Source organism: Molossus molossus, unplaced genomic scaffold (genome assembly GCF_014108415.1).
Source record: "Molossus molossus isolate mMolMol1 unplaced genomic scaffold, mMolMol1.p scaffold_m16_p_16, whole genome shotgun sequence".
NCBI classification, from domain to species: Eukaryota; Metazoa; Chordata; class Mammalia; order Chiroptera; family Molossidae; genus Molossus; species Molossus molossus.
Window position 1 is genome coordinate 62,649,020 of NW_023425351.1, and position 13,446 is coordinate 62,662,465.

At 38.4% G+C, this 13,446-nt stretch overlaps 1 protein-coding gene across 2 annotated transcripts in view; it reads left to right on the forward strand.

Moving 5' to 3' along the window:
* The window catches only part of TBC1D31 (TBC1 domain family member 31), a 56,525-nt gene that overhangs the window by 32,680 nt on the left and 10,399 nt on the right, over positions 1–13,446 (forward strand). For both annotated transcript variants that reach the window (XM_036264157.1, XM_036264158.1), the window contains exons 11-18: positions 975–1,108; positions 2,753–2,886; positions 3,202–3,381; positions 5,285–5,517; positions 5,795–5,947; positions 6,990–7,125; positions 9,309–9,401; positions 12,012–12,152. In XM_036264157.1, the coding sequence (XP_036120050.1) occupies positions 975–1,108; positions 2,753–2,886; positions 3,202–3,381; positions 5,285–5,517; positions 5,795–5,947; positions 6,990–7,125; positions 9,309–9,401; positions 12,012–12,152 (1,204 nt within the window). The remainder of the gene's footprint in view (positions 1–974; positions 1,109–2,752; positions 2,887–3,201; positions 3,382–5,284; positions 5,518–5,794; positions 5,948–6,989; positions 7,126–9,308; positions 9,402–12,011; positions 12,153–13,446) is intronic.

Here is a 13,446-nt window from a genome sequence, read left to right on the forward strand (position 1 = left end):
AGGTCGCCAGTTCGATTCCCAGTCAGGGCACATGCCCAGGTTGTGGGCCAAATCCCCAGTGGGGCATGCAGGAGGCGGCCAATCGATGTTCTCTCTCATCAATGTTTCTATCTCTCTCTCCCTCTCATTTCCTCCAAAATCAATAAAGAAAAAAAGTTTTTTTTTTAAAAAGTGGGAAAAGGATTGAACATGTAGTTCATAGCAGTTCATTTCTCACATAGATTAAAGATTCAAAATGAAGGTTGATGCCCCGCCGGTGTGGCTTAGTGGATTGAGCATTGAACCATGGGCTGAGAGGTCCTCTTTCACTTCCTGGTCAGAGCACGTGCCTGGGTTTTGGGCTCAGTCCCCAGTAGGAGGTGTGCAGAAGATGATTGATGTTTCTCTCACATTGATGTTTCTATCTCTCCCTTCCTCTCTCTCAAAAAATCAATAAAAATATATTTAAAAAATAAATAAAAGAAGGTTGGTAATGAGATATGTTGACAAGAGTGGAAAATAGGCATCCCCTTACCTGCTAAGTAGACACTGTTTTGTGGAGACTAACTTGGCAGTGGCTATAGAAATTACTAACACACATGTCCAGCTCTGTACTCCCACATGGAGAATGATGTACATACAAATGACATTAAGCATAGCATTGTGCATTGAAGATTGGCAACATGAGCGGTAGGGCCAAGTTAAAGAGATTAAGGCGTATCTTGTGTCTGTAAAATATCATGAATAAGCTCTAAATATAATGATATGAACTCAAGGTACAGAACAATGTTTGTAATATACCACCATTTGTGATTTTTTTAAAAGGATTTTTACTTTCAACTGTGGTTCTGGGGAAGTGAGCTAGATGATAGGGAGGAGGAATGTTAAGCAAATACACCTCCTGTATCAAATTTAATATGTGACTGTATTGTCTATTCAAATAAATTTTAATAATAAGCTGTTTTCTGGTCTTTATTTTCTTATTTCGTTCACAGAACCCTGTCTGCACTGGCTCACTGGTCTGCCATCTTCGGTGACACACCGTACCTTCCACTCCTGGCATTTCCATTTGTAAAATTATTCCAGAACAACCAGCTCATCTGTTTTGAAGTTGTTGCTACTCTCATAAGTAAGTAAATAAGCTTTAAATAGTGAAACCAAGGGTGGATTCTTCTACATTTTTCTGATGTCTTTGCAACATTTTTCTGATTTCTTTGCAACATTTACACATTTACAAGGAAATTTGGGTAGTTGTATTTTAGAAGATACTGTTATAAGCTAAATGTTGTTAGTAAGAGGGAAGCAGATATGTTACTTACTGGAAGTCAGTTGTCACTCAGAGGACTATGGAAAGTCCGGAAAGCATTTAGCACACGATGCCTGTTGTGGGAAGTGCTGAACCTCATTCTCTTCCATAGCTGACACCTGAGAACTTGCTGTGTGCCCGTACCATCCCAGTGTTTTGTCTCTATTAACTCATTTAATCCTTGCAACAATCCTATAGATGAGGAAGCTGAGGTACAGAGAGCTTAAGTTCCCAAGGTTAGGTTGATGGCAGAACACGGATTTGACCCAGGCAGTCAGACTCTGTAGCCTGTATTCCCAGCCCTTGTGTGACTGTCCTCGTCCTCTACACTGAAAAGTGAGTCATCCTTTTCATATTAGTAAAATCATTTCAGTTGAACAGTTAATAAACTAGAATCAAATTATAGGTTGTTTTAACAAAAATAACCAATTTTATATGTATTTTTAAATTACTTAAAGTGTTTTTTTATACACAGGAAAAAAGAGGTAAGCACTTATTATAGCAATAAAGTTCTGAAAAGTAAAAGTAAAAAGATCCAAGCATATATATTGTGAATATTTCTCTTTACATTGTTTTTTGTTCATTTTAGTACATTGTATTCGCTTTGGTAAATTTTAACTGATCATTGGAGAAAATATAGGAAGATATACAAAAGAAAAGAAAATCTAGCAATATTCCTCTTCCACAGAGATAATCATTGATAATATATTGATATATTTCTTAGACCATTTTTCCCCAAGTTATTAAATATTCCTAAAAAACATAATTTACTGCCTGCATAATATATTTCTTCTTTAGGTGTACTATAATTTATCTGTTCCCCAACTGCTAGACTTTGCGGGATTTTCCTATTTTTTTTATTTTTATAATCATACTGCTTTTATTTAATGTGCTCTATACATTTTCCCTGTTTTTATAAACTTTATAAACATTTTATTGACTAATATTCCATAACGTGCATATATAACACTAGAGTTTTATTTTAAAAGGAAAATAAGTCAAAGGGGTAAGAAGAGGTAGAAGAGGGTAAAGGAGGAAATGGTGATGGAAGGAGACTTGACTTGAGTGGTGACACAGTACATTATACAGATGAGGTATTATGAAATTGTGCGCCTGAAACCTATATAATTTATTAACCAAGGTTACTTCAATGAATTCAATACATAAATAACTATTAGAAACAAATCAACCACAAAGTGCCATGTGGCTGGGATCAGGAATGCTTTGGAAAGTTTTGTTTATTTCTCACTGACTGATCTGAAGAAACTGGCAAATTTCTATTAACCTAAACTATTATGTTAACATGATAGAGTTTTAAAATCTATTGTTCTAGAATTTAAAGAGTTATGTTTTTTTCTTTATTAACAGGCACGAGGAGGACACGAAGAGTGGATACATTTGAGAATTGCAAAGTCCTTTGATAATATAGAAAGATAAAGATAAATTTTCCGTTTCTTTCTTTCATAGTCAATTGGTGTCAACACTGGTTTGAGTATTTCCCGAACCCTCCCATCAACATTCTTGGTATGGTAGAGAACGTCCTGGCATTTCACGACAAGGCGCTGCTGCAGCACTTCATGGACCGTGGCATAACCTCCCAGGTAAGGTCAGGTTCTTAAACTGACAGCACTTACTTTGGAAGCTAACACTGATTCTATCATAAATAAAGCAGTATTTTCTTGAGAGTGTAATAGAAACATACTACTACTGTATTTTTAACAGTATTTCATTCTCTTTCCTCATTAAACTGCTTTCCTGAAAGTCTAAAAAGAAGGGTCCAAATTAAGGTAGTACTTTACATAATTATGTTTTTAATATACTAACTTTAATAACTAAACCAAAACATAAGACAGTATTAGTGATGACATTGTTACGACTTTTCCCTAGAAAACGAATACATTGTTTATTACTTTTAGCTGTACGCGTGGCCCCTCCTGGAAACCTTGTTCTCCGAAGTGCTGACGAGAGAGGAGTGGCTGAAGTTGTTTGATAATGTCTTTTCCAACCACCCTTCATTCCTGCTGATGACCGTGGTCGCCTACAACGTGTGCTCCAGAGCGCCTTTGCTCCACTGTGACCGGAAAGATGATTTTGAGGTGAATATCCTTGTTCTTAGGAGACAGTTCTCAAATTTCACTTATTTCAGTTGAAAAATCCGTTTATTTATTGAGTACCTGGTGTGTGTCAGGTACAGGTGCTAGGAGGTAGGAATATAGTGGAAAGCAAGTTATAGCACATCTGTGTTTTCATGATCTATAGACAGTTCAACAGACAGGTGCAGCAGACTAGTAGTCGTAGCTGTAGAAAATAACCATGATAATGTGGGAGCTCTGCGCTCTGTTGTCTGTGTAAAGGATGTTTAACTTGGGTTTATTCTGTGCATGATCTTATCACAGCAACCGATCCGGTCTGTGATAATCTGGATGCCCATTACACGTGCAGAATGGTACAGAATGCTGAGGCTTGGCAGGAAAGTGACTGAAAGAAAGCATCCGAGATGGCCTTTAAAAGGAAAGCGTCTGCCCTGGCTGGGTTGGCTCAGCAGTTAGAGCGTCGGCCTGCGGTGCAGAGAGACCCGGGTTCGGTTCCTGCTGAGGGCATGTACCTCAGTTGCAGTTTGTTCCCGGCCCTGGTTGGGTCGTGTGGGTGGCAGCCACTCAATATGTCCCTTTCACATCAATGTTTCTCTCTCTCTCTCTCCCTCTCTCTCTGTCTCCCTCCCTCCCTCCCTCCCACTCTACCTGAACAAAAAATGGAAAAATGTCCTCGGGTGAGGATTAAAAAAAAAAAAAGGGAAAGGGTCTGCCCTGGCCGGTTTGGCTCAGCCGTTAGAGCATTGGCCCTTGGACCAATGAGTCGAGGGTTTGATTCCGGTCAAGGGCATGTACCTTGGTTTTGGTTCATCTCCAGCCAGGAGGCAACCAGTCGATGTCTCTCTCTCACATTGATGTTTCTCTCTCTCTCTCTCTCCCTCACACTCTATCTGAAGATGAATGGAAAAATATCCTTGTATGAGGTTTTAAAATAAATAATTAAATAAAAGGAGAGGTTCTTTTGGTAGATTGGATGAATTAAATTGGGTTTTGTTTGTCTGTTACTTAGTTTGTGGTCCCTGTCAAATTAAACTTTATTTTCACTTTATGCTCACGAGATGCATGTGTATGTGGGGGTGGGTGGAGCAAAAGTAGGGTTAGGGTTGTGAGTACGTGGCACATGGATTTTATTCTTGTATTGTTACTTATTAACTATTGTATTATTTTCCATACAAACAAATATAAACCTACTTTAGCCCTACCCTGTGAATTCGGATCTGCCAGCAGAACAAGATAATGTGGAAACATTTCAGATATTTTTTTTTAAATCAAGATAATTTATTTTTAAAGGCTAATTTTTTTTCCAAGTTATTTATTTTGGATTTTAAGGGAAAAAATCCAAGTAGAAGTATTTGTTCCATTGTCAAAGCATTCTTCTATTATACTCAATGCCTTCATTTTGAGTTAAAATTTAAAAGTGTTTCATGTTTATAATATGGTTGTGAAACTTCTACATTTTGAAAATATGAAATTGGATCTTCATTTGGGTTAGTTAAGGAAAGCTTCAGTGAATCAGAGGGGGAAAAAATCCTCTTGATGATAAATTCACATTTACATTTTTATTTATTTATTTATTTATTTATTTTAATCCTCACCCGAGGACATTTTTTGCACAGATAGAGTGGGAGGGAGAGAGAGGAAGAGAGAGAGAGAGAAACATCGATGTGAAAGGGACACATTGAGTGGCTGCCACCCGCACGACCAACCAGGGCCGAGGACAAACTGCAACTGAGGTACATGCCCTTAGCAGGAACTGAACCCAGGTCTCTCCGGACCGCAGGTGGCTGCTCTAACCGCTGAGCCAAACCGGCCAGGGCCACATTTACATTTTTAAACTCCTGTTTAAATTCTGCCTGTAAATGCTATGTTAGGTAAATCTCGATTTAAACACACAGTTTTCTTACAGTATTTTTTTCATCATCGGAATAACCTGGACATAAGTGTTGTAATTAGAGAAGTTTATCATCTCATGGATACCACACCTGCTGACATCCACCCAGAGAAGATGCTTGATGCCTTTGTGGCGCTGACGAAAGGGCAGTATCCGGTATTTAATCAGTATCCCAAGTTCATTGTGGACTATCAGACACAGGAACGAGAACGAATAAGGAACGATGAATTGGATTACTTAAGAGAGAGGTAATCATGGAAAACTTGTTCTTTGATAGAAACAAAATTTGTTATAAATATAAACAAGAATTTTTTAATTAAAAATACATGTAAATTATTAAGTATTTGTATAAAATCAGCATTTGAAGGCTGAAAATATCTTTAAAGATATTTAATTCTTATATATGGAAGTAGAACAATTATATATTAATCAGGTATACGCTTTGTGTTTTGGTTGTTCTTAGACTTAAAGTATTCAATTTTCTTGATTGCATTTTCATATAATAACAAAAATTACCTTCTGAAGGCAGACAGTTGAGAATATGCAAGCTGAAGTAGACCAACAAAGAGTTGAAGATGAAGCTTGGTACCAGAAACAAGAACTGCTTCGTAAAGCTGAAGAAACAAGGAGAGAGATGCTCTTACAAGAGGAGGAGAAGATGATACAACAAAGACAGAGGTATGTTTTACCGCTTTGAAAAAATCTGGACATATGAGTTAGCCGAACAGTTTTTTTTCCTCATTTTTTATTGTAGGAACAACACTATATGTATCATTACTCAACACTGTATGTAGCATTTCCATTAAGTAGATATTTAAGTTAATAAAAAGAAATCTGTGTATATACCACTTTTCAAAAAAAATTGGCATATAATAAAATGTAATTTTAAAGCTATCCTGACTATGATGCAACTGTGCACTGATTATGCAGAAATAATACAAAGATCTTCTGTACCTGGGAGGACATTGTTAGAAACATTATTCTATAGAGAGCAGAAATTATGTGTATTACTATGCTGGATAAATTTCCTTTGGTGGAGCATAATTTTTTAAATTATGTTTTAAACATATCTGTGTGACTTGATAATTGAAACATAAATTGATTATCTCATCATGCATCATGTACTCTGGAGGACGGGGAAGAACTAATAAATACTTATTAAGGTAAAATGTTGAAATGAATTAAGATTATGGGGTGAGCATTGAGACAGCCTCATTGTTGGGAAACCTCTGTAAGTGATTATTGATTCTTTTTCTTGGGTGTGACTATGAAACAGATTTCCAGTGTGGGTTGAAAAAAGTTACTGAACTAAGCCATTAGTCTTCTAAAATTCTAAGAGAGTTAAGTATGCTCTTTGGTACCACCGGAGCATTTTTGGCCTTCTTCCTTCAGACAGGGTGTCACGTGCATTGAGCTGAGCTGAGCAGTAGAGCTCAAGGAGAACGTGTGTGTGAGGAGAGCAGCTGATGTGGACCGTGCTTGTCCATTCTCGCAGGCTTGTGACTGGGCATCTTGCAGCCACACACTGTAAATAAGCTGCTTACAGTGGCACCAGTTACATCGAGAAAAGGGGCCTAAGTAGGCAGCAGGCCCTTCATTGTTGTGAAATGTAATATTTTTCCACTTAAATCTATATTGGGAAATGTTCTTGATGTAATCTGCATGCTTTTGTAATACAAGCAACTGTAAGCCTACTTTTGCCCACCCTGCTGTGTTGAAGACTCGCTGCCGTGAAGAGGGAGCTGAGAGTGCGGGAGATGCACTTACAGGATGCTGCAAGGAGGCGATTTCTGAAGCTTCAGCAGGATCAGCGGGAAATGGAACTAAGAAGACTGGATGACGAAATCGAGAGAAAGGTTTATTATTCTTATCTTAGAATACTCTTGTTTATTTAATAAGTAAATACATTAAAATACATTAAATACATTTGTTTACATTAAAAAAGTATTTCCCACCCTGGCCAGTTTCGCTCAGTGTTTAGAGCGTCGGCCTACGGTCTGGAGAGACCCGGGTTCGGTTCCCACTAAGGGCATGTACCTTGGTTGCAGTTTGTCCCTGGCCCTGGTTGGTCGTGCGGGTGGCAGCCACTCGATGTGTCCCTTTCACGTCGATGTTTCTCTCTCTCTCTCCCTCCTGCTCTATCTGAACAAAAAATGGAAAAATGTCCTTGGGTGAGGATAAAAATATATATATATCTCTATCTTGCCCACTCTTTGATTTCATCCCCAAACATACATTGTAAAAAATGGTTGTACTGTATATCTTTCTCTTTCTTATGGTTGATTAGAATTCCACTGTATGAATATGTCATAGCTTATTTAAAAAATCCTTTGCCATTGGACATTTACGTTGTTTACAGTGTTTTGCTATATAAAACAGTACCAGGTTGTACTTTCTCAGTACAAATCTTTGCATATTTGCACACATGCAAGGTATGCTGATTATCTTCCAAAAAGGAACCCACTTAAGCTATATCAAGAGTATCCAGCCCAGCTGGTGTGGCTCAGTGGCTTGAGCACCGTCCCATGGACTGAGAGGTCCTGTTTCATTTCCCAGTCAGGGCACATGCCTGGGTTGTGGGCTCCATCCTCAGTAGGGGGCATGCAGGAAGCAGCTGACCGATGTTTCTCTCTCATCGTGTTTCTGTCTCTCCCTTCCTCTCTCTCTAAATAATCAATTTAAAAAAAAAAATTAAAAATAAATAAATAAAAGTATACCCTTTTCTGGCCCATTTGGCTCAGTAGTTAAAGCGATTCCGGCCCTCGGACCAGAGTCTTGGGTTCGATTCCAGTCAAGGGCATATACCTCGGTTGCAGTTCCATCCCTGGCCCTGGCTGGAGTCGTGCAGGAGGCAACCAATTGGTGTGTCTCACACTGATATTTCTCTGTCTCTCTCTCTCTCCCCCTCCCACTGTATCTAAAGATAAATGGAAAGATATCCTGGGGTGAGGATTTTTAAAAAGAGTGTCCATACCCTTGTCAATTTGGAGAATATTCCTCTTAAAATTTGCCAGTCTGATAGGTGAAAATGGTATATTTTAATTTGCCTTTATTTATGTATTTATATATTTTGCTAGTGAGGTTAAATATCTCTTCAGTTATTTATCTTTCATTTGTAGAACTATAAATTGCATATCCATAGTATTTGTCCATTTCCTATCAAGTTAGCCTTTTCTTATCAATTTTACACGGCTCTTTGTGTCATTTGGGGCAGCAGTGTCCATGAAATCAGATGTGAGCCACATGGGCAATTTTAAGTTTTCTAATGGCCACATTAAGAAAGAAGAAACAGGTGAAATTAATTTTACTAACATTTTATTTAACTTAATATTTGCATCCGTTTTGATATATAATTAACATAAAGGTATTATTAATGAGATGTTTCCCCTTTTGTTTGTACTGTTACTAAGTCTTTGAAATCTAGTAGTCAGTTTATACTCACATTGTGACGCACCTAGAGTCAAGTCAGTTCAGGTGCTCAGCAGCCCCAGGTGGCTGCTGAGCAGTGGCTGCCCCGCAGTGTAGAGTTGGGGATTAACCTTTTGTGTGCTGTGTTTTCCTCTGGTCTGTTGCTTGTCTCTTAAGAATGTTTATACTGTAGTGTCTTTTTTTATATATATAAAAGTACAGAAGTCTGATAGAAAAAAGCAATAAATACATTTATATTTAATAAGATTTAAACATTCTATATTTTTATCCACCACAAATTTAAATTGCTCAAGTTTTACTAACTTGTAATGTTGACTAATGTAATATGGTAGAAGCCTGCCATCTGTTCTCACAGTCTAAGTAGCGGAGCATACGGTAATTGTGCTTTCTTTCTGGAAAATTAAGCTTAACTTTAACTCAGACAGTATTCCCCGATTCCACAGAAATGTTAATATAATGTCAATTACTCTCGTTTCTTAAACTCAGTACCTATTATTTTAAATATTTGTAGTGAATTGTTCAGATTACAAGATTACTACATTTATTAAACAAAAATTATTTTGTAAACTCTTTTTGGTATTCATAGTTTGTGTTGTTGTTTTTATCATAGATACATATGAGAGATCGAGAAATTGCTACCACAGCCAAAGACCTAGAAATGAGACATCTGGAACTTGAATCACAAAAAAGACTTTATGAGAAGGTATAAATCAGTGATTTCCAATATTAGAAAAGCAGGGTTTGCCCTGCCCGGTTTTGCTCAGTGGTTAGAGCGTCAGCCTGCGGTCCAGAGAGTCCATGGTTCGGTTCCCACTAACAGCGCGTACATTGGTTGTACTTTGTCCCTGGCCATGGTTGGGTCGTGTGAGTGGCAACCACTCGATGTGTCTCTCTCATGTCAATGTTTCTCTCTCTCTCTTCCTCCTCTCCCTCCCGCTCTATCTGAAGATAATTGTAAAAATGTCCTCGGGTGAGGATTAAAAAAAAGAAAAAGAAAAGCAGAGTTTATACAGACTCTTTTTAGACTGTATTTATTTGTGTTTTTTTAATGTTTGTTTTATTTTTATTTAAGAAAAACACTGTCATTCAGGATTGTAAGGTAGCAAAAATGTCTTACTGTACAGTTTTCTTTTTCACTCAATCAAATGATTTTCCCAAATGCTGCATTCTTTTTTTTTTTTTTTTTTTTGCCAGTTCAAGCTGTATTTCATTTTAATTCTTTTTATTGATTTATTTTTGTTACAGATGTTTCTCCTTTTTTCCCCATTGACACCCTCCTCCCCATCCCCCCACCCTGTCCCCAGCAAATGCTACATTCTTTGTAGTTATCATTTGTAGTGGCTTTGATGAGACATAACATAACATTGTTCTGTTGTTGGTAGTTTAAGTGATTTAGAATTTTTGGCAATAAACTTCTTCACACTTGTATCTTCTCTGCATATGATTGAAAAACTTTATTTTTAACTAATTGTATGGTAATTATGCTGCCAATAGATAGTTAGAAAAGTAGAAAAGAATCCCTCAGTCAAGAAGTAGCTGCTAATATCAATAAGGAGAAGTGAGATTATTTGCTACTAACAATTAGCATTTTGCTTTTTTATCTTAAATCTTCATGAATACTGTTTGCTGTTCCCTCCACCCACCCCAACCACTGTATCCACTGGCACTCACTCCCCGTCCCCTGCCCCTGGCAACCACTCACTTACTTTCTGTCTCTGGATTTGCCTATTCTGGACATTTCATGTAAATGAAATCATACAATTTGTGGTCTTTCATGACAGTTTCTTTCGGTAGCATAATGCCTTCTTTTATTTCTTTTTTAAAACTAGAATATGTTTTCAGGTTCATTCATGTTGTAGCTTGAGTCAGTACTTCAATTTTTTTATGGCTGAATAATAAATATCCCATTGCATAGACAAATCACATTTTGTTTATCCATTAATCAGTTGGTGGGCATTTGGGTTGTCGTCACTTTTTGACTATGATCAGTACTGCTGCTGTGAACATTCGTGTACAGCTTTTTGTTTGGATGTATGTTTTCAGTTCTCTCAGATGTATACCTAGGAGTTTAGAGTCTCAGTTTCTCTTTATTCTCGTGAACAACTGTTACTGTGTGTCCTTTTGATGATAACCATACTAGTAGGTATGAAGTGGCATCTTATTGAGGTTTTGATTTGCATTTCCCTTATGATTAGTGATGTCAGCATCTTTTCATATGTTTATTGGCCATTATATCTTCTTTGGAAATCACGTGGTTAATGTCTATTCAAAGTATGTAGGGTTTTTAATATGTTAATTTTTTGGTTTTTAATATGTTAATTTTTTTGTTGAAAACTAGACATTTTAAATAATACAATTATGGCAAATCAGAATCTCCTCCCTCCCCAGAGTCTCATGTTGTTTCTTTGCTTGGTGACTTTTCTGCATTAATTCTGTAAAGTTTCTAGTCTTTGTCGTATATAGCCACTTAAGACCCTACTCCGGTAGCTTAGTGATTGGTCAAGTGTTTGGTTAGATGCCTTGAACCAGTAAGCCTCTAGTCTTTGCCAAGGGGCTCTGTGTGCACCTTGAACACTTAGGTAGTTTGAAATCTAAGAAAGAGTTGTTTACTTTCTGATTGTGCAAAACCTAAGTTCACCAGAGTTGACAGCTTAGGGCCGTCTCAGGTCTGAGCATTCACATAGCCCTTGGTATGTGCACAGCCTTACACATGCTCATGCCTTCAACAGTTTCCTCTAATTGTTTGCAGCAAATGTCCCCAGAAAAAAAGGCTGTTCAAAGTAGTTGAGTTCTGAGTCAGGTCAAATAAAGACAGCCGTGGGAGTGGGGTCTCTCAGAACCATTAGGTCAGTTGATGACAGTTCTCTGGGAGTGGGAGCTTGAAAGAGCTCCAACTCCATTTTCCCCTCCGCTGGCCGCAGGCTGCTGGTTTTCAAGGCTAATGCAGAGCTTAGGGGTAGGGGGGAGTAGGAATAATGACAGTTAAAGATCCATAATGCTTCCTATTCCTACCAAGATTCAGCCATTTTTATGAATAAATGCTCCCCAGGTTGCTGCAAGCCTTCTGTTAATTTCCAGAATTCGGAAAAAGTCGATTTTGCCGGGATTCAGTGCTTTTATGGATGAGAGAATTTTCAGAGGTCCTTACTCTTATTTTCACTGATGTGACTGCTGGTTGTTTTTTACTTTGAAAATTTGATGATTATAGTTTTTATTTGAGTACATATTAGAATTCTGGGGGAAAAGAAAAGTCGTTTTTGTGTTCTAGCATTATTATAGATCAGTGATTTTTTTAATAAATGTTTTCTAACAGAATCTTACTAGAAATCAAGAAACTGTTGCAAAAGAAATAAGAGACGATATCGATGCCTATAGACGAAAAGTGGATCTTGAAGAACGCTCATTTCTTAGACTGATGGAAACAGATCAAACACAGAACCGAAACACTCAGAAGGTAAAAACATGATCCATTTAGTGCTTATATAAAGGAGGAGATTTCTGTCATCATTGTAAAAGAAGGAATTCAAAATTGAACTGTGTAAAGTTAATTCTTTTCTTCAATTAGCACAGTTTCTAGAATCTAACATTATTTTATTTGCAGTTATTTCATTGACAGCCATATACATGTGTCTTCTATACTCTGGAAATTTTAGACTTAGAAAATACAAAGGAAGTAGTAACTTTATAAATTGCAGTATCCTGTGTTATGTCTCAGAAATTGTCCCTGACTAGATTAGTTACAAAATATCAGGCCTCTGCCTAGCATATAAACCAGTAGTTTCAAAGTATATTCTCTAGAATATTAATAACTATTATTCAGTGAAATGGGAGATGACAAACAAGTACTGAAAATTCTGTGTTAGCCCTGGCCAGTTTGACCCAGCGGTTAGATCATCTGCCTGCAGACCGAAGGGTGTTGGGTTTGATTCCTGGTCAAAGGCAGGTACCTGGGTTGCAGGTTCAATCCCCAGCCCTGGTTGGGGTAGCACAGGAGGCAACCAGTCAATGTGTCTCTCTCACATCAATGTTTCTCTCTCTTTCTCTCTTTCTCTCTCTCTCTCTCTCTCTCTCTCTCTCTCTCTCCCCCTTCCACACTCTCTCCCTTCCACTCTCTCTTCTTTTTTTTAAATCCTCACCCAAGGATATTTTTTCCTTTTCTCTTCAGGTAGAGTGGTGGGGCCGGGGAAGAAAAAGAGAGAGAGAAAGATCGGTGTGAGAGGGACACATCGACTGACTGCCTCCTGCACGACCCCAACCAGGGCCAGGGACAAACTGCAACCAAGGTACGTGCCCTTGACCAACCTGCGACTCATTGGTCCACAGGCCGACACTTTAACTGCTGAACCAAACTAACCAGGGCCCTTCTACTCTTTCTTAAAAAAAAAATCGCCTGACTGGTGTGGCTCAGTGGGTGAGTGTCGACCCATGCACTAAGAGGTCACCAGTTTGATTCCCCGTCAGGGCACATGCACAGGTTGTGGGCCAAATCCGCAGTGGGGGACACACAGGAGGTGGCCAGTTGATGTTCTCTCTCGTCAATGTTTCTATCTCTCTCTCCCTCTCCCTTCCTCTCTCTCTCTAAAAATCAATGAAGAGCCCTGGCCGGTTTGGCTCAGCAGTTAGAGCCTCGGCCTGAGGTACAGAGAGACCCGGGTTCGGTTCCCGCTAAGGGCACGTACCTCGGTTGCAGTTTGTCCCCGGCCCTGGTTGGTCGTGCGGGTGGCAACCACTCGATGTGTCCCTTTACA